The 23,909-nt window shown below is 37.8% G+C and overlaps 1 protein-coding gene across 3 annotated transcripts in view; it reads left to right on the top strand.

The window, feature by feature from the left end:
- Nucleotides 1-23,909, top strand: part of LOC127422203 (pleckstrin homology-like domain family B member 1) — a 122,412-nt gene that overhangs the window by 38,291 nt on the left and 60,212 nt on the right. For all 3 annotated transcript variants that reach the window (XM_051665535.1, XM_051665534.1, XM_051665536.1), the window contains 2 exons: nt 820-945; nt 7,416-8,884. In XM_051665535.1, the coding sequence (XP_051521495.1) occupies nt 820-945; nt 7,416-8,884 (1,595 nt within the window). The remainder of the gene's footprint in view (nt 1-819; nt 946-7,415; nt 8,885-23,909) is intronic.

The following is a 23,909-nucleotide window of genomic DNA, read 5'->3' as shown; positions in this document are numbered from 1 at the left end:
CACGAAACCATTCTGAAACAGCCAGAATCCTGGTCATGAAAATTTGAAATGCTTTCTTTAAAGGGATAGTTGACCCAAAAATACAAATTCTCTCATCATTTACTCACCTTCATGCCATCACAGATGTGAATGACTTTCTTTCTTCTGCTGAACACAAACAAAGATTTTTAGATGAATATTTCAGCTCTCTAGGTCCATACAATGGAAATGAATAGTGTCCAGAACTTTAAAGGTGAAAAAAGCATATCAAGGCAGCATAAAAGTAATCCATACGACTCCACTGGTTTAATCCATGTTTTCAGAAGTTATATGATAGGTGTGGGTGAGAAATAGATCAATATTTAAGTCCTTTTTTACTTTAAATTCTTCTTTCTGCCCAGTAGGTGGCAAAATGCACGAAGCATGCGAATTGCCAAAAACAAAAGAAGACAGTGAATGTGGAGATTTATAGTAAAAAAGGACTTAAATATTGATCTGTTTCTTACCCACACCTATCATATTGCTTATGAAGATATGGATTTAACCACTGGAGTCATATGGATTACTTTTAAGCTGCCTTTAAATGCTTTTTGGCCTTCAAAGTTCTGGCCACCATTCACTTGCATTGTACAGAGCTACAGAGCTGAGATATTCGTTTAAAAATCTTTATTTGTGTTCAGCAGAAGAAAGAAAATCAATCACATCTAGGATGGCACAAGGGTGAGTAATTGATGCAAGAATTTTCATTTTTGGGTGAACTATCCCTTTTATGCTTATGTCAAGTATCATACATTTAATCAAGCATTCTCAGCCACATTAACAGTTTTGGTTTGTATGCAGGCTGTATGCTGTGTTTCGGCCAGTCCGCCTTCTTCCGCTTCAACCACCCTGAGGAAGCTTTCCGAATGAAAAGCATGTTGCCTGAGGGAGGACAGACAGCCAGTTTGAAAAACTGGACCCACACAGGTAATGCAATATCCCACAGGAGAACACACAGTGATTGTGGCATGAATTATCTAACGCTTACCTCAGTGCACCAAAGTGGCAGCGTCCTCAAAGGCTCTGTTGTATTGAAATAGTCTCTCATGTGGAAAATACATTAATGTAAATCCTCAATACCTATTTGTATTGTGATTTGAGAGCCAGCACACAGAGTACTTGACACCTCTGAACTGTCACTCACTCTATTGAATGAAAATGTTTTTCATGGATTATTTATAGTTATTAAAAGAACATTTAAAAAAAATTAAAAGAACCTTCAAATAGATCTTTTCCATACAGTGGCAGACCAAAGTGACCAGATCAAAGTGAGTGGGCTGGATATCAATAACATAATTTGTTTTCAAGTGTCTTGTAACCCAGCCTGATCTCATGAAAATTATGTGACTGTGGTGACATTTTCACAAAATGACATTACGTGGTTCAGTACATGTATGGTGGCAGTTCCAAGTTGAAATGTCTTCTGTGTGGTGCTAAAAGTGAATGAAATGTTCTTCCAAACTCTTAAGTTTTAAATCAACAAAACTGACCTTCCTACCCTAAACCTTAAACCAAAACCTAACTGATAGTGTCATAAAAAGCAAATGTGAGATTGCTGAAGCAACCACATAATTTTGTGGGGCTTTTATGACACTTTCATCTGATGTGTCAACTCGCATGCTCTTCTGGACTCGTACCCCGGTCCCTCGTGTTGCAAGTGCAATGCTTAGTTAATCAGTTGAGCTACCCTGCAGTTCGATCGTGCTTGAATAAGTTTGTAAATGTTGTTGGATATGTAATGCAAACGTTAAAATGTATTGCCTATAGTAAAAGTGTTTTGATGTCATAATATAGCATTGTGTGAGTAACAGGGCAAAATAAAAGTGTTTATATGAACTGATAATCTGCCCTTTTACTCTTTATTTGTGTGGAAGGAAATAAAAGTAATTGTTGCTGTGGCGCCTCTAGTGTTTATTTCAACATGAAACTGCTGTGATGCGTACAACGAGCAACATAAAAGTAATTTTGCAGAAATGTAAGTATAGTAATGTGAGTCTATGAGTCCAGACTGCCTAACCAAATGTCATGTCATAAAGCTTACACCATATATGACTTGAGAGCTGCAAATTGCAGCCGAGGTGGAGATTATCAGTGAATAATGACTTAAATTCCGGTCTGTTCATCTCACAAATCTAATGGTTTTAGAAGACTTGGTGTATGAATATGGTGTATGAGTCATATGGACTATCTTCTGGTGATTCATAGTGCTTTATTTGTCCATTTTGGAGCTTCACCGCTCGTGGTCACTATCGAGGACTGTCGAGTTTGAAACAGCATAAAGGTAAATAATGACAGAATTTTTGGGTAAACTCTTCATTTAAAACATCACCTATGTATCATGTTTTAAACACAAAAAACAATGTATGTTCTGCAAGCACTTCGTGAAATGAGCTCTGTGTCTCTTTTAAAATAAGTTATTGTGACAGAGCTGGTCCTAGAGGTTGTTGCCACATGGCTGAATGGTGCAGTCTGTTTCAGTGGCACATGTGCCGGCCTTCAGCTGGGCCTAACTGTGTTTCTGTTTCTAACTGTTGGCAACACAAGCTTGCCTGGATCCTGAATTGCACCATGCAACTTTTATGAGCAGCTTATTCCTATGGGTCTCTTGACAGAGTGCTCTACATCTTCCACTCCCACTCTCAGCACTAAACAGCAGCAAATGTTTAAACAGAGCATTTACAATATGTATTGGGCTGTTTTCCTGACTTTGCCTGCAATGTGGCAGAAAAGGACAAGTATAGTACATAAACACAGCTGGTGGAATGCGTTTCCCAAGTTTGTAATTAATTCTCTCTGCCTAAAAGAGGTTCTTATGGCAACAAGCATGCTTTCCCTCACTGCATATATTTGCATTTTTCTCCCTGTGTGTAAATTTTGTGTAAATTTCTGTGCATTTGTGTCTAAAATTATTGAGCTAAAATTTAGGAATTAAATAAATATATATTATGCATATAGGATTAGTCCCTTTGTTTCTTAATATATAAAAGCATTTGGGTCTGATTAGGCTGTCTATGTGCTTTTGGCATCTGATATTTGTTTACAGACTGTGGATTTAAAGAGGAAAAGACACATATATACACACACACACAGACTTTTTCTGTGCCTGAGATATTTCCTCATCCATCTTATTTCCAGTCCAGACAGCTTTGTTGGCCACAGTTTGCTTATTTAACGTTGAGGGATATATTTTACCAAATCTATGTTTATCTCACCACTAGGGCTGCAACTAACGATTATTTTGATAATCGATTACTCTACCGATTATTAGAACGATTATTCGACTGTTCAGTGTTTATTGCAACGATTAATCATTAGCTCTTAACCGATTATTCAGCTTGTGCCCTGACTTAAAAGGTTATATTAAATGTGCTTACTAACAATAAAGAGGACAAAATCATCTTTTAAAAATACCTCTAAATTACATTCACTGAATTAAAGGGAAAAATACTTTTTATTATGTTTAATTCAGTAAAAAAAATCCTATTGTTATCAAGTGTTTTTGTCTTGTTTTCCATTTTAAAATTGTCTAAAAATCCTTAAAACAAGATACATTTACTTGAGAAGCAACATATAAGATATTTTGTATATAAGTGTATTTTATTTCTCTTGGTTATACTTCTGCGAGTGCACTAAAGACAAAATATACTTGTATTCAAGATCTATTCTTTAAAAGCAAGTCTAAATATCTTATATGCTGCTTCTCAGGTTAATGCATCTTTTTTTTTAAAAGGATTTTTAGATATTTTAAAATATTTGTATTTTTAATATTATATTCAACATTCTCAGATAAAAAATTTTTCCTCTGCAGTATAGCTGCTAAAGAAAACATACGTTGTTTTAAAGGAGTTTTAGATAATTATATTGGAAAATAAGCCAAAACAAAAACAAATCAAAAATGTATTTTGTTGCAGTGGATAATGGGGCGAAGACTACCCTCTCTCACCTTTCTGTTCACTTCAATCCATCTTTAACTCACAAAAAAAAAAAAAAAAAAAAAAAAAACTGTCTCTTATTAATAAAGCTGTGTATTGCCAATTTTCTTCAGGACACGAAATGCACAGTGACACATATATTATGATTCAATAAGTCACGAGCCATCACGTTATAATCTAGCTGCATTAAGCGTGCGCGCTCGAGGGATGAGCATCCCCGCGACAGAGTGTGCATCAGCCGGGTGCAGTTACAATCTCTCCCCCTTAGATTGGGATATTCGCGCAACTCATAGAAGAGGCACTGACTGCACAGAGAAATGCCAGTTTCGGAGTTTGTAGTTATTTACATGATCTGCTTCCATATTATTTGAACTTTAATAAACACATTAAATATAACTGTATTTAAGATGTAACACCAGGGTGTTTCCTTTAAAGAGCTCCGGCTTCGCTCATTCCACAACGAGAGTGCTTCTGTATTTATTTATTTTGTATTTTTGTATAATTCCCTCATACTTTGCGATGTTTTCTTCCTCTCCTCAGTCAGGCACGAACTGCAGTGCCACTCTCGCGTGTCATCATTAGAGTTCAATGTTATCACGTTACATTAAATGAGATCAAACGACTATTCGACAACGAAAATTTTTGCCGACAATTTTTTATTGTTGATAATGTCGACTAATCGTTTCAGCCCTACTCACCATCCACCCTGGTCTCCTATCCCTCTCACTCTTACCCTCATATTCTCAAAATATCTGGCTGCGTAGTTCCCACACCAGACTGACAGTCTGCTGGATATTCTTGATAATATTACAATATTGCTCATAGCAGAGTTTCATATATAAACATGTAGTCTTTTATTGTTGCGTCATTGTGATGTAATGCAAAAAGATGTGCATTTTATGTTTTCACAGCTATATTAAATTATATTATATTATATTTTTTGAGTCACTTTTAGCCTTTTGAGATGTCTGTCAAAAAGTGGCCCAATTTATCTGAATTCATCCTGTTATATTATATTCTCTTAATTATCTTTTTATTATGTATAATTACCTAGTGAAAAATAACATCTAATAATTAGTCACCCTATTTTTTAATTAGCAGAAATATTTTGAGAACAAAAGTAGCATCGCTAAGGTCAAACCCACAGCTACCTCAAAGTAAATGATGAAAATGTGCACTATCGCTTTAAGAAAGCAGACCCCGCCCCGTGCAGCCAGCAGTCACATCAGCACCGTGGACAGGGGAGGGCGGGGGACTCAGCGGTGCTGTAGCGGCGCCAGGCGCACCGAGCCCGGCTGGAATTTCTCAACGGCGTTTTTCACTCTTGTCTGGGAACCGTGTGGCCGGTACTGCTGGCCTAGCTCAAGAACCGGAATGCAGGAGCCTTACATTTTAATCTGAGCTTTGTTATGGGTTATAAGACAAACAAAACGGCTTAGCGTTTTCACAAACGTGTCCTCAAATGTAAGTACTCATTATATATGTCAGATCGGTTTACGGACGAATTAAGCACATGCATCGTTTTTATAGTCCTTTTGTACGCGGCTTGTTATATTGACATGTATTATCTTGTCACATTTAAGCTTTAATGTACTGTCATTATCATCAATATAACACCATGTGAGTGATTTCTTTAAAAACAGTTTCTTTTTTCCGTCATCAACAGGATTTAAAGGGGTAATTGTGCCAGATGCATCGACAGCTGCTGTGACATATTTCTAAACCACGATGCCTATAAAATAATAATAAATAAAAACGCAAGGGAATGTAATGCATTATTTGTGAGGAGTTTGAGCAGAGAGCATGTCGCAATCAGGACAGAGAGATGTGGATTGACAAAAGGAAGAATGATCAAATTTGAATGTTGGGAAATCAATTCAGTGACTGACTGAAAGAGATTCAATGAGCCTTATACACATAACTTTACATGTGAACATTAAAATCAGTTGAATTGTTTATACATATAACCTATCCAAATAGTCTGGGATAGTGTTAACAACATTACATTTACATTTTATTCATTTGGAAGATGAACCTCTTCAGTATTACTCCATTTTAATCGAACCAGTTAATTTAGATTTTACACATGAAGCACATTTTTAGATGAACTTTTTTCAGTGTACAGTGCATTTGATCAGTTTGTGTATTCCCTGTGAATCAATCACATTGCTTTGGTGTTGCTACCACTATGATTCACCAGAATTATAATCTCATTTTATATCACACATTTATGTGTGAGGTACTGAAATGTACTTTGGTCAGATTGGAAGTCTGCTCAGCATGCAACAATAGATGTAGTTACAGTAAATACAATTAGACCTGTACTCATCACAATACTCACAGTTCACTATATCACAATAAAACATTGTATTGCAATATGTATAATGGGTATAATTGTGAGTATTCTGTAAATACACATTGTAGTAAACAATATATAGGCTACACATCACAATACAATCTACACATTACAATATTTAATCTATATTGTATTCAATAGAGTTATCACAAGGTGGGTACTATGTTAAATAAGATATCGGTGGTTTAGATAATGAACATCTTTGCCTACTCATTTTCAGCTGATGAACCAGTTAGGCCTACATTAGAGATGGTCAGTTGCCTGTGATTTAGCTGCATGGGTATATTTTCATTTGACATTTATCCTGTCAAACTGGCCGACTTTCACTCTGAGTTTCCATTTGGTAAACCACTATTTCTACTTGAGCATTCATCTTATATGGGTTTGGCAGCAGTGAAGTTGAGGTAGTTGAATGGGACTAATTGATTAAATTCATCTCTGCAGTGCCAAAAGAGCTGCAGGTACATGGTGTTATACTGAAGATAATCATTAGGGTTAGATGAGGTGAGGAAGCCAAATGCATCGACCTACTCTTAAGTGCCTTTCTTGTTATATCCATTCAAGTTGTAATCGCTAATCCGATATCTTTGACTGTTGCACATTTTTAAGATGCTGTGTCAAGTTTAAAAGAGCTTAAACTTTTGAAAACACGTTTTGAGACACCTGCATTCTGTTCCACTCATTGTGCTGCATCTAGCTTTTTTTTAACACAAGAACACAATAAGTCTGAACAGCCCCTAAAATGTCAATAAACTTTTTTTTTTTATAATCAACATCAAGATTTTAAGTTGAAGTGTGTATTTTACGTGTTGTGACTGGTCACAGTTTCTCTTAAGGTTTTCACCATTTAATGCTGCGTTCACTTGTTAATATTAAATGGTCTTGCAGTGTGACATGTGTTTTAAAAGTAAAAATATTACATGTAGGCTTTCAGGTAATATTGCCATAAAAGCTGCATGAATAATAATTATAAAAGAATTCGCAAAATGTTGTTTAGAAATAGTTTTAGAGTATAGCATGTCACACTGTAGGACATAGGAACTTCCCAAAAGTATTTCATGTCAACTACTTGTATGACACAGGCTTATGGTTGTTATTTGGTCCTTCAGATTCTGAGAACCTGGTCAATGAGAATCACTTGTCTGGAGCGCCAGAATCCCACCCAGTTTCCAACGAGAGAGTGCGTCCAGAGCACCGTGCCATTGTCAGTTCCATTGAGAAGGACCTTCAGGACATTATGGACTCGCTAGTCATGGATGATCCTCAACCATCTTCCTCTGAATCAAAGAAGCCCCCTGGTCAGCCCATCTCCAAGTCCCCTCTATCCCCCATGTTAAATGGAGGTGGCCGCTTCCTTCTCTCTCCTCCAACGAGCCCTGGTGCTATGTCTGTGGGCTCCAGTTACGAGAACACCTCCCCTCCTTTCTCACCTCTTTCATCCCCATCGGCTGCCAGCAGCGGCAGCTACACAAGTCTCTCGCCGAGTGGTTGTCAGGACCAGATTCACACGCTTCCTCCTGTTCCAGTGAGGTCCTCCAGCTACAATTACACCAGCCAGCCACCCATACCTCAGCCACGGACCATACTGCCCAATTATTCCAGTAGCAACAGTGGGTCAAAGGTGCCTGAGAGTCCCAGACTTCAGAGAAAGGCTCTTTTAGAAGCACCGCCAAGCCCAAAGCCAGCCCGTAGAGGATTGAACCATGACAACTCAGTGGCTAGAACCCCAGACAGCCCCATACAGACTCACATTCTGCCCTCTGTCTCCATCTCTACCACTCCAACTGATGCTCCATCTGTCAGTCGGGTGCAAGTTCCAGGTAGCCCCAGACTGACCCCCAAATTCTCCACTGCATCCCCAACTTCTTCACCCTCTAGTCCCAGAACTAAAGCTGCCATTGTCCTCCAGAAACGGCCCTCAAGTCCTTTCCGGGAGCAGCCTCAGCAAGACCATTCCTTGACGTCCAGCCCACTCTCACCACCCTCACGATCTTTTCAGCCCCCCTTGGACCCCATTGTACACATCATACAGGGTGGACCTCCACACCCGCGTGCTTTACAACCTCCAGAAAGCCCGCGGCTGGCCCGCAGGAACCTTGAAGGGAGCAGCATGAGGGAACTTCCTCCTCTCAGCCCCTCCATAGCTCGTAGGGGGGTTCCTGTGCTCCCTGGAGCTCTACCGGGAACCCTGCGTACCCCAGAGAGCCCATCACCAAGACTGGTCCCAGAGAGCCCCAGACTCAGACGGAAAGCGGGATCTCCTACAGAAGAACAGTTCAGTCCTCGTGTAATGCGCGCTCGCAGCCCATCGCCCACCTTGGATGGGCGGAAGGGCAGTTTTGGGAACTCGCTGTCTTCGGCCTTCAGTCTAGGCTCTCTGCCTGGATCATCACCTCGATCCAGTCCCAGGAGCCACAGGAAGATGTCAGCGGGTCACAAGGACATTCGAATTCCTCACCCGGGCATGAGGGACCGCAAAAACAGCATCACAGAGATTAGCGACAATGAGGATGACCTGCTGGAGTACCATCGGCGCCAGAGAGAAGAGCGACTTAGAGAACAGGAAATGGAGAGACTGGTGAGTAATGCGTCTCTTTTCCATACTGCGGGTGCCACATCATAGTACAAAGAATCATTCCATGGGATACTCCCTGTCTCTGTTTGTACATGTCATGTATGGTCCCGTCTCTACATGCCTTCTGATGATATGTAAATTGCATGTTTCTGCTGTTAATCATTTTACATTCTTCAGTGTTCGGTTGAAAGCTGAATATAATCATAAACTCACCTTAAAGAGGTAGTTCACCCAAAAATGAATATGCTGTCATCATTTACTCACCATTTGCTCCAAAACCATATGACTTTCTTTCTTAAGTCAAGTATACTTCGGTTTTCCGCATGCTGGTACATCTCATGCACAGTGCGTGTGATGCAAATTTCAGCATCACCACAGTACACGTAGTTTTTTTACATGCAGACAGTCCGTGTCTTTGTGCACCATGACCGCATAGCCTACAGCAGTAGTAGTGCGCAACTGCGCATTCGCTTGCGTTGAAAACATGTGCGTTCCCATTGTTCAGAAGAGTATACTTTGAAAGGCTGAGCACTTGACCATGTGCACAGTCACATTCACTTTCATTGTATCTTTTTCCCTACAATGAAAGTGATTGGTGACTAAGACTTCAATATTCTCCCTAACATCTCTTTTTGGATTGCTTGGAACACAGAAAGTCATACTGGTTTGGAACAGTATTAATTATATGCCACAGTCACACTTACTGTATATACTTGTGTTAAGTGCGTAATGCACACTTTTATTACGACCGTTCAAACAAATGTTTAAAACAAACATTTGACTGTATCGTATTGCCATGTACATATACTTGTGTTATATTTGCTGAAAATCCTGCATGTTACTAATTTAACATGATGGTATTTAAACGCTCCAAGAGTGCAAGCAATACTTCAAGTCATTTTTATTTGTATAGCGCTTTTCACAAGACACATCATTTCAAAGCAGCTTTACAGAAAATTATGCTTTAACTGAAAAAGCTGAAATATCTGTAATGTCTGAGAGTCATAATTGTGCGGTTTGATTATTGTAAATTATGCCTTTAACAAAAAAGTTGTTAATATTTGTATTTAGACCCCCATTGAGCAAGCTGGTGATCTCACCCAACAAAACCCATCTTCAGTCTGACTCATTATTAGATACTTTAATCCTGCTACCGACAGACGAGGCTGTTGTTTTTGGTATTCAGAGGCACAAGAAGAAAAACACTTAAGATCCCCAAAGTTGTTTATTAAAAAAGTGATACAAAGGCAAATATGCCACGATATATATTATATTAAAGATATAAGAACTCACGTAAGATCAAATACAAAGGCCAAACAATGCAGCAATATGTAAAAAATGATAAAGACAATCCACAACATGAGATAAGATAATTTTTTTAAAGGGGATGTAAGGCAGTGATGCAGCAATATCATTTACATGTTAAGAGAACCGATATGAGAATCTTTTTTTTTTTTTTTTTTTTTCAGTTTTTTAGGCATTTGATGCAAATGAAATAAACATCCTCACTGCTGGTTCAGGATTTCTTTCTCAAGTAACCTCACAGTTTAATATTGATGGTCAAAACAACTTTCTGTGCTTTAGTGGCACCTGTTGCTCTGGTTCTGGTAACTGCAACGGCTTCTGACATGTGATATAAAGCTTATATATTATTGGTCAGGGCATTTGTTCGCCGGGCGAAGAAAAAAAATCAACACACTCACCGTAAAAAAAAATGTTCGCTTTGTCGCCATGCGATTCGGCATGAATGTTCGCTCCAGGCGAGAATGGCTCATTAAGAATCTATTGTTTTGATTCAAAATGTTGATCGCGGCGAGAAATCACGCCAAACATTGGCGTTTGGTGTGCAAAGGCCTCAAGCACAAGTAGTTATGGTTTTGGTGAAAATGCAGAACATTTGAAGCATAGGGCATAGCTGACACACTGACTAATCCGCTGTCGTGCTGAGGCAGAGGGCTTTGATTTTGCCATGGCAACTCTATTGTTTGTTGTCTCTTTTACTGAGAGGTGGGAGGGAACAGTAGACATCTTGGTCCCAATTGCTGCCCAGAATGAAGCCACTGAGACAAAGGACTCTGTGAAGTTTTATGTGTTTGTCTGCTTCCCTTTTAATTACCCATTGTGGCTGTTTATTGGTCTTAGAAAAGGAGGTGATCTAATTGAACATACACAACGTAAACATTATGCTTCAATACTCCCAACAGAGAGTATGTGCAAGGTTGGTTATTCACGTAGCCATGTGCAGTTCGAGAGGTTTATACTTTAACTCTATGACTCCATAGTATACACATAATGTATGATATTTTTGTTTCAATTGGCTTTTTGTCAAAGACATGATCTGAAATAAAAGCCAAAAGAATGAGCTAAAATAAAGGCCAAATATATGAGCTCAACATGCCAATGACCTCATCTTGGCAAATGTTCTTTTTCCAAATGGCTTGTTCTGTACAAAATAAGACAAACAAGAAATGACCTTTGATTCATACCTTGTTCTGAAAGATGGAAATATTTGCAAAATGTTGAAGATATTAAAGAGAATTTTTCCCAAAACAATTATGTCATCATTTACTCACTCCCATGTTTTTACAGACCTGTATGACTTACTTTCTTCCTTGGAACACAAAATAAGATGTTAGGTGAGTGACAACCTTTGTAATCGTTAACTCTCATTGTTTTGAAAAAGATGCAATCAAAGTGAATGGTGACTAAGGCTAACGTTCTGCCTAACATGTTTCATTGAAGAAAGAAAGTCATGCAAGCTTGTTAAAACATGAGGGTAAATGGTGACAGAATTTTTTGGGTGAACTATTCCTTTAACTTATTTACAAGTGTGATGAGAGCTCAATGGAGAAAGTTCAAATGGTCTGTTGAATTTTGTTTGTAACTCTATGACTGTCAGTCGCTACATCAATTTTTATCAGAACATTATGCCTTTTGAATTTGCTTTTATGCAGTTATTTTGTCTGGTGTGTTCTCTGGTCCATCAACAAACAACCCTCATGTCTTCAAGCAGTTCTGCAGCATTCATCAAGCCAGTATGCATTTTAACACATCAGGTTTTGATGCATCTGATGTGCGCCTCAGCCACGTTTGGCTCATTTAACTGCCCTGTGGTTCCTGTGGAGTGGGAGCTGGAAGCTGTCTAGCATGACAAGCAGAAATGTGCTCCAGTATCTGAGTGGCAGGTTTTCATTTTTCCCTGGCAGCTGACTGTCACATGCAGGACAGGTCAGGACAGAGGGTCAGCACTGTGGTACAACATCACGTAACATGGCACAGCATTGAACACATGGCGGCTGTGGTAATTGGGGAGTGATGTTGTGGCTGACTGCAGTCTTGGGGCAAAATGTCCCTCTAAAGCATGGGTTGGGAACCTATGGCACACGAGCCACAAGTGGCTCTTTGTTAAAAATCAAGTAGCTCGCCAGGTGTCTCACCATTCACCAACACATGATCGTTTAAAACTTTCTGGAGATAATTTTCCTGCAGAAAGTGTGGGTACGATTGCAAAGCCACTGCAAAGTCAATGACACTGTTTTGATTTCCTTTCTCCCGAATTTGTCTTACAGCCTACTCCTGGTGAACAAGGTTTGAAATTAGCTGGGTTTCCATCCAAAATTTTTCACATTTTTTAAGCGCATTTCTAAAAATTAGACTTAAGAAAATATGAATTGTTGCACATTTCCATCCACTACGTTATCATGATGGAGCAGCTGAATGACCTTTCCCTGCTTTGGGGACAGTTTTATTTGCAAGATTGGAGTAAGTATCTCATATTATTAAATGCATTTACGAGACACCACAGAATAAGTGTAATATCTGATATAATGTAGGCTGAAATTGCTGCGATGCCCACACTCCGCCAGTCTCCGCATACCTGGGAGCGCCTGGTCTCAAAACTGTCCTGGCAGATTGTGAGGACCCACTTTATTGACCAGCTGTGGGTTAAACACTCCTGAATGACAAGCGCTATGCTCAAAGAATTGTGTGCTAAGGTTGGACCTTTTGGTGGGCTAGTCATATCAAGCTATTGCACACTCATAACGCATGCACGAATGTTCAAAACACGTCATCATTTTGCGAATAAACCATTTCCATCACCTTAATGCACAATTTAACTAATGCAAAACTCTAGAAAATCCACCTCCTCCTAGTGCATAAAATTTTAAGCGAATTTAGAAAGTTTATTCACATATCAAGTGTTTCCAATCAGGATTTCTTATGTGCAATTTAAAAATGTGCATAAAATAATTAGATGGAAACTCACCTATTAACAACCACCAAATGCAGATTTTTCATGCGCAGTGGCGGGTAATTTTGCTGATGTACCAGCCACTGTGGAGGGCAACCTGTAAGACTTCTCGGAGTGATATATGACAAGAAATTAGACACAAAGACACACGTTTGACAAAACGTGATTATATTTTGAAGAACAGATGAAAGAGAGGGTGCCGATGCGCATCTGATTTGATATGTGTGCGCAGTGAGCTCTGCTGTTCACGAGTGCAATGAAAGCGCTTCTCCAAGACACGCACATGCATAGAGTTCTGGGTCTCGTTTCCCAGTTACTATTGATCTTAGCGGTTAAGAGCATTTTCTACGTGCGATTTTACAAACGTTCGTTATTTTTTTATGTGCGCCCAGGGTGTGAAATAGCACCCGCCATCCTTCAAATGCAACGAGGCTGAATCCAGTTCGCAAGCTCCTCGTCCAAATGGAGGTATTTCATGTGCGAGTAATTTTGCTCATCTACCCGCAACAGGCGGGCGACCTGTAAGACGTCTCAGAGTGACGCATGAAATAAATACTTTGTGTCACAAAGACACACGCTTGAAGAAACTTTATTATATTTTATTATATAAGAACAGTCAAAAGAAAAGCCGTCATTGCTTGTGTCGTATTCATTTGTCTGAAAACTGTTTGCAAGAATAATGTTGTCTATGAGAATGCTGCAAATGATCTTCGATCATCTAAGTAGGTGCTGTGAGTTTTGCTTTATTTCCACGGAGCAGTTCACTCTGACGCATTGTGAACACAACTCTCCAGGTTTAGTAACATATATATATATATATATATATATATATATATATATACATATGTATTAAACAAAGATGAAAGTGATTAAATCATAAAATATTATGACACCTTGAACATAAATTGAGTTCTATTTTACTTTCTTTAGGCAGAATAATCTCTATTATCAAACAGCAATACAAACACATTCGATAAGAACACATATTTGGCAGCATTTTTTTGGGAACACATGGGAATTTATTGGGCTTATTTATTATGATTATTATTATCTTTACATTTATAATTGACTTTAGTTCTTAATTTGTAGGCTATTAGTAATTTGTCACCTGTTGCCGTTGACAGATACTTGCCTGATGGCAAATGGGGCCGTTGGAGACGGTAAATGTTTGGATTTGGGGAGGTGGTTATATATAAGATTTTTTGATCGCTTCATTATTTTAATTGCTTTTTAGTTTCGTTTAAAGTGCAATTTGAATTTAGAAATGTCTTTTGTTTGTTTTTCGTGTTTCTATAAATTACTAAAAATGTTAAAGCAAAATCAATAAAGCAAAAATATTCACTGACCCTCGGCAGGGAGGTTGACGATATAATCGGATATCGCAATGTTTTTTAAGGCGATTATCGTTAAAAAGTGAAGTGAACTTTTTCATAAACAATTGTAAAATGAAGTAATTTTATGGAGACCTGCACAAACATGTGTACTCAATTCCATATTACAACATGTTACATTGCAAAATATGTTTGTTTTTGAGTAGTCTATGTGCATAATAAACATTTTATTTTATTGAAAAATTTTGAAAATAGTACATTATTAGTTTGTGCTATGGCTCTTTCGAAAAAAATACGTAGCTCCTTGGTGAAAAAAGGTTCCCGACCCCTGCTCTGAAGCATCCCACACTCAGCAGTACACCTCTGCCAGGGGTTTAGTATGTGCCATTCAGCCTTAGAATCATATTACTATACCTTTAGTATAACCTACTATACATTTTGCAAAATTATTTTTCCATGGCTCATAGGTATCCTGGCAGTTTCCTGGTGATATGAGCACTAAAGGCCTTTAAACTATGACTTTTATTCCCTTTTATTCCCACAAATCATGAGTAAAAGGGCAGATAGTCAGTTCATAAACCCTTTCTTTTTGCCCTGTTCCTCACACAATGCTATCCTATGACCAGTGTTGGGTGTATCCGATTACAAAGTAATTAGTTACTGTAATCTAATAACTTGTAAGTCAACAAAGTAATGTAACTTATTTTTAAATTCTTATCAGATTGTAATCAGATTACAGTTACTGACTTTCAATTAAAATAATTACTTTTAAGTACATTATATGCGCTAAAGTAAGATGTACTGTATACATTTAAAATATAAATTCATATGTACGTCTGTTATAGTTTCTGTGACAGCTAAAGGGTGTCCGACAATGAACGATGAGTAAAAAATATCGATATTTTGAATTTGAGCTGAAATATTTTCTAGGAATAGTGATTTAGAAAGTAACTTAAAAGTAAAATTATTAGTAATTTGATTACTTTTTATGTTATGTAATCAGTAAAGTAGTCTGATAAAATGTTAGAGAAGTAATTTGTAGTGGATTACTTTTTTTGAGTAGCTTACCCAACATTGCCTATGACATGCAAGGTGATACATTTTAACAATTTCTTCAGCAATTGTTTTTTCATATCACGTTTGCTTTTATGACACTATTGGTTAGGTTTAGGTTTAGGGTAGGGAGGGAGGTTTTGTTCAATTAAAACTCGATAGAGCAGTAAACTTAGAATCCTCATCTTTTTGGGAGGACATTTACCTCGCTTTTAAGGCCAGTGAGGAAGAGCCAGTCTGGCCCTGTGGTGCATAATTTATCATCTCTAAACTGCCACAAGGCTCCAGAGGTACACATGGTTTCCTTAGATACAGCCTTGGCACACACACTTGGCATATGGCATCAGTCACTAGAAAACCGCTCTATCAGTCAGCTCGAGTGCCATACTGAAGCTAGCTCAGCTAAAGATGTCCTCATTTTTTTTTGAGTGAGAGCTTCCGTGATGACATCACATTTCCATTACTCTATAAAACGGACATTTGCTACATAGTGAAAGCAGAAATGGGTGAATACGTTCTGTTGTAGTGAGAAGTTTATTTACTGAGGAACAAATTGAAATGAAAATGCTATTATTCCAATAGGCATATCTAATAATAATAATAAAAATAAAAAAAAGATATGGGGAATATCTTGTGCTGTTTCAAGCTTTTTCCTGATTATTTCTGTCCAACCTTAATAGTTTTTGTGGCATATTTTTTCAGGGATTGTTTAGTGAATTTGTCACAATGAAATGCAGACTTTGCAAAGAGACCGGACATCACAAAATATATTGGACCTGATAGCAAACCTACAACCTGTGAATAAGTGTTGTTTCTCATTTCTCATTTTACAAGGACAAATATATAGAAGTCTGCAAGGCACACAAGCAAAAATAAATAAAATAATATAAAATTAATTAAATAAATAAATAAAGTTTATTTATTTAATTGTAAAGGTCAGAGAGATGGTGCAAATTGGACACACAAAAGTTTTTCTGCCAGAAACCTTGAATAACATTATCAATGAACCTCACCTGAAAATGGGATGTTCCATTTTAAAGGTCTGATATGGACTCATCCATCTTTATTGTGAGTTTGAAACAGCTTAGCCCAGTGGAAGCCATGGGTTGAGGTTTTTTGGTTCATCTGGGACCTGAGGGAGGAAGAGAGGACACAGTGTGGTACACAACCAAGTGTTTAGTCTAGGAACAGAACGCTGCTTATGGTTTATTAACAGCTACTTGTGTCATACCTGAGAACCAAGTCCACATTTGTGTTTACGTTCTTTGGGGCCATTTGACATTTCCTCACAACCTTATTAGGATTCGCAAATACTGTGCATTGTTTTAAGGAGTTATTGATGAACCAAGGTATAATTTAAATGCATTTTTGGACTCTGTATGTGTGATTTCCAGGATGCAGCAAGGTTGCTATGTTTCACATCTGCAAGTCCGTCTAGACATATATATATTTGTTTTTGTTTTTTGTTCCAAAAATGTAAGCTGTTTCTCCTCAAACTTCATGTGAAATTCTAGGTTCCCATCATGTTGGAGCTCAGCATGAACAGATGCATCTGGTACCATTGACTGGGTTTGTGGTGGTTTGCTGGATTTCATACAATTCCAATATGCAAGCAGATGTTTACACAGTTTTAAATGTCACTTCAACAACAGAAGTGTCAGCCTAGGAAGTTTACTGGAGAGCTTAATGCTACTGTGCTTGGTTTAGTCTGTATACCGTGTTTGAAAATGTTGGGATGTTGCTGCTTTTCACCCAGTGGGATTTTTGCAAACATGCTTTGAAATATGGAACTGGGAAGTCCTTTGTTTTATTTGTTATTCAGAATATGGAGGAAGATAACTGTAATATTTCATAGAATGCTTTTATTTTGTCATGTATGTGTGGATTTGCATATTGCACATTTTTACTAGGGTTGGGAATAGGGATGGCAATCGTAAGGAATTTTACAAGTCCGGTTCTGATTCTTTAATGGTTCCATTAATGATTCTTTCTTTTGAGGAAGAAATATTTGGAAAATAAATGCTATTTTTATTGCATTTACTGCCCTCAGCAGTCTGTTGCCAAATTATGAGATTATTTCAGATTTCAAGAGAGCAGATATAACAAATCAGAGATACATTTAATACAATTTTCTTGCGAAAGGCATATTTACACAGACTTTTAAATGACTTTTATAGGAGGTCATATTTAGGCCACATCTGCAATAATATAATTGAATTTGAAAATGCTCTTCATAACCGCATACTTTGGAAAAAGATGACTTTAGAAAACCGAAAAGGAAGTTTGAAAAATATGTCAAACGAAAGAGGATTATTGTGGATATTGTCTTAGCCAAAGATGTTTTCTGCGATTGTGATCACCGTGTAAATACGTGGCACATTTAAATGTCTATCTTTTTTACATTTATATGCCACTTTAGTTGGGGTTTCTGTTTAAAATGTCGAAGAGACAGAGCAGAACTTATTGAAGACAGTCTGGTTTTAGGCATTTAAACAATCTGGGCATGTGACAGTATTAAGAGTGGCTCCATGACCCCGTAACACATTTAGAGACAAAAAGGTCAAGAAGAGCAGGGGAGAGCCTCCGACACAGCAGGAGGTTCGAGAGGCTCCGAGAGAAGATGAGAGGAGCTGTATGTTTGTGTGTGTGTATGTGTGTCTTTTCAGACTAAGGAAAGACAGTGGAATGCAAAAGGCAAAGCTCATGTCTCCTGAACTATGATTGGTTGAAGTGTATTGGGAATGAATGGAAATGAGTAAGAGAACTAGATTGCAGCTCTTTCCCCTATTCCACTGCAATTGTGTTGTTGCTTAGAGTTGCTAACGTTTCACCACTCAAGTCTGCGTCCTCTTCCTACAACCCTTGTGCTGCTAAAGCTGGTACATGTACAGGAGATCTACAAACCTCTCTCAGAACCGGTCCACATTTCCACTTATTTGAAAACCTAACCATGATGGGGAATTCCAGCATTACAGATGTGACATTTGCAGTGAAAACTTCAAATGAAGCAGTGAAAACTTCAAATGTATCTTCTCAAATAAAGTAGTGATGTGCAAAACTACCAGTTTTCATAATCGGCGTGTTGGTCGGTTGTTTGAACTACTTGTCATCTAGACGGTGTTATGGATAATAATAATGCGTTATCAGATGCGTTTCAGAGGGATAAATGGACGCTTAGCGCAGCACTTCAACATGGTAACAAACGGATATTCAACAAATAAAAAGGCTAAATAACCATAACATCTTATTGCACAAAACTATCACAGTAAGAAAAGTACGAAGTAAGAAAGGCTACAATAAAGAACGGCACAAAACCGCTTATGCGCATCCTGAATGCAGAATAACGCGCTTCAATGTAAACGGAGAGCTTGGGAGTCTCAGGATGATCCTCGCTGTGCATTCAAATGTGCAGAACTACAAGATAATGATGCGGGTACACATCTAGTTCACGACATTGAGCAGTTTAAACCTTTTTTACTGCAACTACAGTACTGTGCAAAAGTCTTAGGCACATAAGATGCTTCACAAAAGCATTTGTCTTAAGATGGTTATTTATATTTTCAGCTTTAGTGTGTCTACAGGAAATATAAATGTTAGACTCCCAACCATTACTTTTGCAAATAGAAAAGATTAGAATAGAAGAACAGGGAGCCCTGCAACAGATGGCATGGCCCCCACAGAGCCCCCCACTGAACATCGTGTCAGTCTGAGATTGCATAAAGAGACAGAAGCAATTGAGACAGCCTAAATAGATAGAAGAACTGTGGTGAATTCTCCCAGAAGCTTGGAACATCCTATCTGCTAACAACCAAGAAAAACTGTGTCCAGGTGTACCTTGGAGAATTGGTGCTGTTTTTAAGGCAAAGGTGGTCACACCGAATATTGATTTAGCTTTGTTACGTTTACTGGACTTTGTATGACATTAAGTGATAAATGAAAACTATTCATGTCATTATTTTTGAAGATATCCTCACTATGCAACATTTTTCACAAGTGCCTAAAACTTTTGCACAGTACTGTATTTATTTAAGTAGTGTCAAACAGAATCAGCAAAATACTTTAATCTCTCCTTATCACCTCACAAATACAGGAACATTACTCATAGCAGAGGATTTAACATCCGAAATTGATCCATCTAGAAATGGATTGTTGATGCAGCGCTTTGATGGCTGTAACAGTAGCGGTACATAAATGGACTAAACCTAAAGCATTAAAGAGACAAAACGTCTTGCAGAGGTTTTTTTTTTTTGTTGTTGTTGTGCTGACTATTAATCATTTTTAAGCACAGAAAGTTATTATCATGCAAAAACACTCTCCAAGAAGTTGTGTCTCTCGATTAATTTGAGAATTGCATCTCCAATTAAAACCACCACCACTAAAAATATTAATATTAGTAGTCGACTCTAGTTGATTAGTTGTCCACCGTAGCACATCCCTAATATAAAGTATTAATTGCCATAATCATAAACTCCTTCAGATAGAGTCCAGTATAGGCAAGCTTTTTTAAATTATTATTATTTGTTTTACAGTTTAGATCAGGAAATTAACTTGCTTTATGAATGTGACACTGACGCAGGAGTTGGACATGAGTTTTTGGGAAACCACTCATTTTGTAAAATCTCTAATGTACAATCCAAAGAATGCTGACACTCCTAAGAATATGTAACGTTTAATTTTTATAAATCATTATTTTCACATTATTGAGGAAAAACTGTGTCAATGGAAAAGGGGTATCTGAGTGCTGTCTCTCAGTTGTTGCTCCATTTCACAGTCTAGAGAGCTTCCTGTTCTGCTGCTAATCTAATATTCAATTTGGACTTTTTCCCCTAATGGACACATTTGAGTGAGAAGTGTGCTTTGTCAAGATTCAAGACTCATACTCAGCAAAATACACTAGTAGCACAGCAGGGAGATTTGTAAACAGAGCGCTACTTCTGTTCAACGCTGTCATCTGGAAATTATGAAGTGCTTAACGGTTATTCTGCATTCCTATTGATTCAGTGGAAACCATCTATATTTTTCCATCTGGGTTTCAGCATGAATATCGTTTTTGGCTAAATTGTATTTTTCACATTTGCAGTGTTTCTCCATGTCAGATTGAAGTTTTCTCACACTCTGTTTAAGTTGAGTATGTTAACACACACCCACCCGAGCTATGTTGTTTAGTGAGCAGTGACCCTTGTTTGAGTGGGTTGCAATGTGTACTGTTTAGTCTTGTGACTGGGCCTCCCCTGTGTGTTTTAAAGACTTAAGAGACAAAACAACCAGCAACCAGCTGCCCACATCAATGAATTGCTGTGAAAATGAATTTGTATCTCATTTAGCAGAAACCAGCAGAGAAATTAACAGTGACAAATATGTAATGTGATCGTTTTATGTACCTACATCTGTTTACCCACCGGCACACACGCAATGAAAGAGAGAGAAAAGGTGTGTGTGTGTGTGTATTTGGAGGCGGAGTGACTGGGGGCTCTATTTGTTCATCTGTCTCAGCATGTGCATGTGTGTGTGAGTTCTGGAGAACTGCTCAGTGAGGAAATATCCTGAGAGAATCACAGGACACTGGTTTGAAAAATAGAGCTTCTTTTAACATGTCAAGATGAGGGTGAGTGATATTGGTTGGTTTTCATCTAAATTAAAACATTTTGTGCATATAAAAGCACATCATTACCATAGAGTTTGGTCACAAGCTGTGTTTGTTACACTTTTCAATATATCAACTACAGTGTGATGTTATATGTAAAAAATGTAGCTATGATTAAAGCAGTAGTTCATCCAAAATGCAAATTCAGCCATCATATCTTTCAAAACCTGCATAACATTCTTTCTGAGTTACTGTATTTAAAGCAAAATGTTCAAGTTGCTTTTTTCCATGCAGTTAAAGTACATGGTGACCACACATGTCAAGCAAGTTTTTCAGTGAATAATGACTTCATTTCAGTCTGTTCCTCACACAAATATATCATATGACTTCAGAAGACTTGGAATATAGCGCATGAGACATATAGACTACTTGCTTGATGCTTTTTTGTCCTTTTTGGAGCTTGAATGCCCTTGGTCCCCATCGACTTTCATTGTAGTGAAGAGAGCAGTGTGAACATTCTTCAAAACACCTTCTTTTGTGTTCTGCGAAAGAAAGGAAGTCACAAAGGTTTGGAGCAACTTGGGGGTTAGTAAATTATGACATAAATTTATTTTTTTGGGTGAACTGTCTCTAAGTCAAATGTGGGCTTGGAAGTACTGTGTATGTTGATGTTCTTATGGAAACTGAGCTTCAGGGATTATTACAGGTTCAGTACAAGTTAAAGGTGCTGTAATCAATTTTTTTCATGGAAAGGTATGCAAATAATTTTTCTACTCTCTGAAAGATATTAATGAAAAAATTGTCCTGAGTTATCTCACCGGTCTCTGTGGCAGCACAAGACTCTGTGAACAGCAAACAAAAATGTGTCCGCGGTCAATGACGCTTTCTGTCTGTCAATCATTTTGCGCGTTTTCATAGTATTGTAGTTGCAGCGAATTATTGAGGCAAAATGCATTTTTATGCCATGGTGTTCATAACATTTGTCAGTTGAGGGCACTATTTTGCAGCTGTTGTTTTTAACCATAATTTCTGCTCTCAATAAAACTCATTTTGGTATCTTTGGAGTTTGGGATTTTGGAAAGTGGGGGCGTGGCTAATCCAACGGCTCAGTCTCGTGAAATCGCTTAAATCACCTTTAAACTCAGTTGACGGCATTTGTGGCATAATGTTGATTACCACCAAAATTAATTTTGACTTGTTCCTTCTTTTCTTTAAAAAAGGAAAAATTAGGGAATTACAATGGAAAGTGAAGCTTATAATTTTATAAAAGCACTAGCATTAATAATTCTGTTAAATCTCATGTGTTATTTTAGCTGTAAAGTTTTTTGAAGACAGGTAAAGTCATTTTAGGGTTTTAGTGTTTACGGCATTAAGTTGTCATGGCAACAATGTTGTCAAATTGGATAAAACTTCACACAGAAAAAGTTAGCACAATTTTATCACAATCATGTTGTTCACTTTTTTTTTTTTTTATACTTTTGAAATGGTGGGTATTTTATTGTTTACGAATTGGCCCCATTCACTTCCATTGTAAGTGTCTCACTGGAACCCAGATTTTAGCTTTTTTTAAAGAAAACGAGGAACGAGTCAAAATATTGTGGTAATCAACATTATGGCACAAATGCTGTCGATTGTTCTTAACTTGTATTGAACCCGGAATATTCCTTCAAGTGAGCCCTTTTTAGTGCACAATTAAGCAACATAGTGCTTTAGAAGTGTTCAGGTAGCCCCAATTTTGATTGGAAACACTCATCAACTCTCAGCTATAAACTACAGGATCAGAGGCTCAGTAGAGCCCAGATGGAGCCAGATCAAATAATTACCGCTCTCTTTTGTGGTTCCTTGCATCCTCCATGGGTTTCAGACGCTGTTAAAACTCAGGGTGTGCCAGCATGTTTTTCAACTGTTTCCTTCCCTTGGGGGGACTGACTAATGACAACTACAGAAGACCCTTTAAACTTTTAAATGAGTGTTTTGCACATTGGGTCTGCTCTAGTCCCAGTCTAAACTGAGATTAAAAGTCTCCTTTAGAACTGAGCACTTCCCCCATTTTCCTAGTTAAGTTCTGAAAGGGAAAGTTCACCCAAAAATGAAAATTCTGTTATTATTTCTTTACCCTCATTTTGTTCCAGACCTATACGAAGGAGATGTTTGGCAGAATGACAGCCTCGGACACCATTCACTTTCATTGTATAGAAAATTGTAACCCTTTAAATGATGCTTAAGTATAAAACTTGGTACAGTTTTGCTGCTTGACAGCTTTTGATGACAAAAATGTCTCAACTGGGTGATATTGCCATTGGCTCTTAAAGGTGCACTCAGCGATTCCTAAGAAACACTTTTTTTTTTTTTTTTTTTTAATAAATTCTTTTTATTGATTCGTAGTCATATAACAAAGAAAAAACACAACATATATACACTGAATCAACATTTAACATTTAACCCCCACTATTACCCCTCCCCAATCACCAACCCCACCCTGACCCCCAACGAACCCCCCAGTGGTCACAAATAAGAATACACACACACACACACACACACAAAAAGAAAACAAAAAAAGAAAATATAATATATATATATATATATATATATATATATATATATATATATATATATATATATATATATATATATATATATATATATATATTAACTAAACTTCTCTCTCCACAGCCCCTTCCCGAGAGTCCCCCAAAAATGCTAAATAACTGCCCCATTTACTATCAAACAAATCCCAAAACCCCAGCCTTCTGCTTGACAACTCCTCGAAAGCTGCCACCCTCCCCATCTCCACACACCACTCCGGAA

The sequence above is a fragment of the Myxocyprinus asiaticus genome, chromosome 31 (genome assembly GCF_019703515.2).
Source record: "Myxocyprinus asiaticus isolate MX2 ecotype Aquarium Trade chromosome 31, UBuf_Myxa_2, whole genome shotgun sequence".
Lineage (NCBI taxonomy): Eukaryota > Metazoa > Chordata > Actinopteri > Cypriniformes > Catostomidae > Myxocyprinus > Myxocyprinus asiaticus.
The sequence above is the reverse complement of the archived record's forward strand: the minus strand, read 5'-3'. Positions and strand labels throughout refer to the sequence as shown.